Below are 2189 nucleotides of genomic sequence, written 5' to 3' on the forward strand. Positions count from 1 at the left end.
CCCCCCCGGGGCCTTCCCGCTGCTGACCTTGCCTTCTCCCTCTCCCCCTCCCCCTCCCTCGGGCCGATCCGCGGCCAGACGAGAAGTGCCGGCGCGACAGCGGCGCGGACAATACGCTCGTCTGGTTCGCCACTCCGCCGTACGACGCGGTGTCCGCGCTGTCGGGGCACATGCCGTCCGCCGAGTGGGTACACTTTTCGTCGGAGGCGGCGGCTGCTGCTGCCAGCACACCCGACTTCCTAGATGGCTGCTAGGGGCGTGGTTCCCACCCCTCGTGGGGGATGGTCCCCGCGTCTCTCGGGACTGACGAGCAGCCAATGTGAGGAAATAAAATATGCGAGGGAGCAGGAGGACCTCCGCCCCCCTCTCGCTCGTTGCACACGCACACGCACACACACACACACACACACCACAAGGAGGCACATGCGGGGGCGCAGGCCATGTGCCAAGGTATCCCCATCCGCCTGAGAGAAGGGGAAGGAGGAGCGAGCAGGGCCACAAGAGGATGGCAAGGCGCCAGGACGCGCGCCAACATGCGAGGCGGGAGCACATCCCCCCACAAACGAGGACATCGAGAACCATGGCCTCGCCTGTGTGCATCGGCACACACCAAGGACAGGCGGCAAGAAGGCCCCCGGGCGCGGGAAGGCGAGGGGCCAAACGAAAAGGGGGAACGGGCGAGGGGAGAGGAGCAGGTGGTGGGGTCACACGCGGACACACGGACGACACAGACACGGTAGCGAGAGAGAGAGAGAGAGAGAGAGAGAGAGAGAGCAGGAGAGAGGAGACGGAGAAGGCAAGACAGAGTGAGCACCACCACACAGAGGTGCGCGTGCGCACACAAGAGAGAGAAAGAGAAAGAGGGAAGACAAAAGGAGGGACACGGAGGAACAAGACAAGAATATGGTTCGACTGCAAGAGCAATGTATTGACTGTAGCATGAGACGGGGGGGGGGGCGCGCCAGGCGGAAAAAGGAGCGAGGCAGTGGGCATGCGCGCGCGCGCGCGCGCGCACACACACACCGGCGCAAACTCCAGAGTCCGGCCCGAGGCCCACCCCCCCGTCCCCGGCCTCGGTATAAGGGAAGGACTGGGGGAGGGGGGTTGGTGGGGGAGGGCATGGATAGCTTCGCACACACACACACACACAGAGCGCAGGGGGAGAGAGGGAGAGCACTGAGGGAGGGAGGAGTGGATGCAAGAGCATTAGCCGCCGCCGCCGGAGTAGGCCTTACCGAAGACGAGGACCTGGAGCTTGTCGTAACCGGCAAGGACACCAGCGCCAGCAACGGCACGGAGAATGTTGGCACCAGCACCCTTGAAGAGGGACTTGACACCGTCGTTCTTGACGATCTGCTGGAAGCAGTCGAAGGAGGACTTGTACTTGACAGCCTCACCGGAGGTCATCATCATGCGACGACGGACGGTATCCAGGGGGTAGGAAGCCAGACCGGCGGTGATGGTGACAGCCCAGCCAAGCATGAAGGTGGCGGCGAAGTTGTCGCGCAGGTTGACGGGGAGGGCAGGGCGGAGGGAGTCGTACAGACCGAAGTACAGACCACGGTAGACGATGATACCAACGCAAGAGATGTTGAAGCCACGGTACAGACCACGGATACCATCGGAGGCGATGGTCTTGCGGTAGACGTCAACGAGACCGTTGAACTGGCGAGAGCCACCCTTGGAGGCGGACTTGTTGTCGTTGGCCAGGCGGGTACGAGCGTAGTCCAGGGAGTAGACGAACAGCAGGGACAGGGCACCAGCCATACCACCGGAGGCCAGGTTACCCATGAACCACTTGGCGTAGCCGTCGCGCTCCTTGGAGAAGCCGAACATGCGCTTGATCTGCTCCTTGAAGGCGATGTTCAGGGCCTGGGTGGGGAAGTAACGCAGCACGTTGGCCACGTTACCGCGCCACAGGGAAGCGACACCCTCGGCGGCGGAGACGCGCTTGAAGCAGTCGACGACACCACCGTAGGGGCGGTCGAGGCGGCCCTGCTTGATGAGCTCATCCTGGTTCTGGATGAGGAGCTTGACACGCTCGATGGGGGCGGCAGCGGTCTTGGAGACAGCGGCGGAGACACCACCCATCATGAACTCGATGGCGAAGGTCATCGGATCGTTCTGCTTTTTCGACATGGTTGACAAAGAATTCTGCGCGCGCGCCAAGGGGAGGGGGGAGAGGGGGG

At 63.3% G+C, this 2189-nt stretch overlaps 2 protein-coding genes across 2 annotated transcripts in view; one reads left to right on the plus strand and one right to left on the minus strand.

Annotated features, from left to right (window-relative positions):
• Positions 1-399, plus strand: part of H696_04797 (hypothetical protein) — a 1279-nt gene extending 880 nt beyond the window's left edge. Inside the window, exon 2 of the mRNA XM_009498662.1 lies at positions 79-399. Coding sequence (XP_009496937.1) covers positions 79-254 — 176 coding nt within the window. The 3' untranslated portion in view covers positions 255-399. The remainder of the gene's footprint in view (positions 1-78) is intronic.
• A 503-nt stretch (positions 400-902) lies between these two features.
• H696_04798 (ADP,ATP carrier protein) lies at positions 903-2155 on the minus strand. Its single transcript, XM_009498663.1, has one exon. The coding sequence runs from the start codon at positions 2137-2139 to the stop codon at positions 1207-1209; it is 933 nt and encodes a 310-aa protein (XP_009496938.1). The 5' UTR covers positions 2140-2155; the 3' UTR covers positions 903-1206.
• Positions 2156-2189: the final 34 nt, after the last annotated feature.

This window comes from Fonticula alba, assembly GCF_000388065.1.
Source record: "Fonticula alba strain ATCC 38817 unplaced genomic scaffold supercont2.8, whole genome shotgun sequence".
NCBI classification, from domain to species: domain Eukaryota; order Rotosphaerida; family Fonticulaceae; genus Fonticula; species Fonticula alba.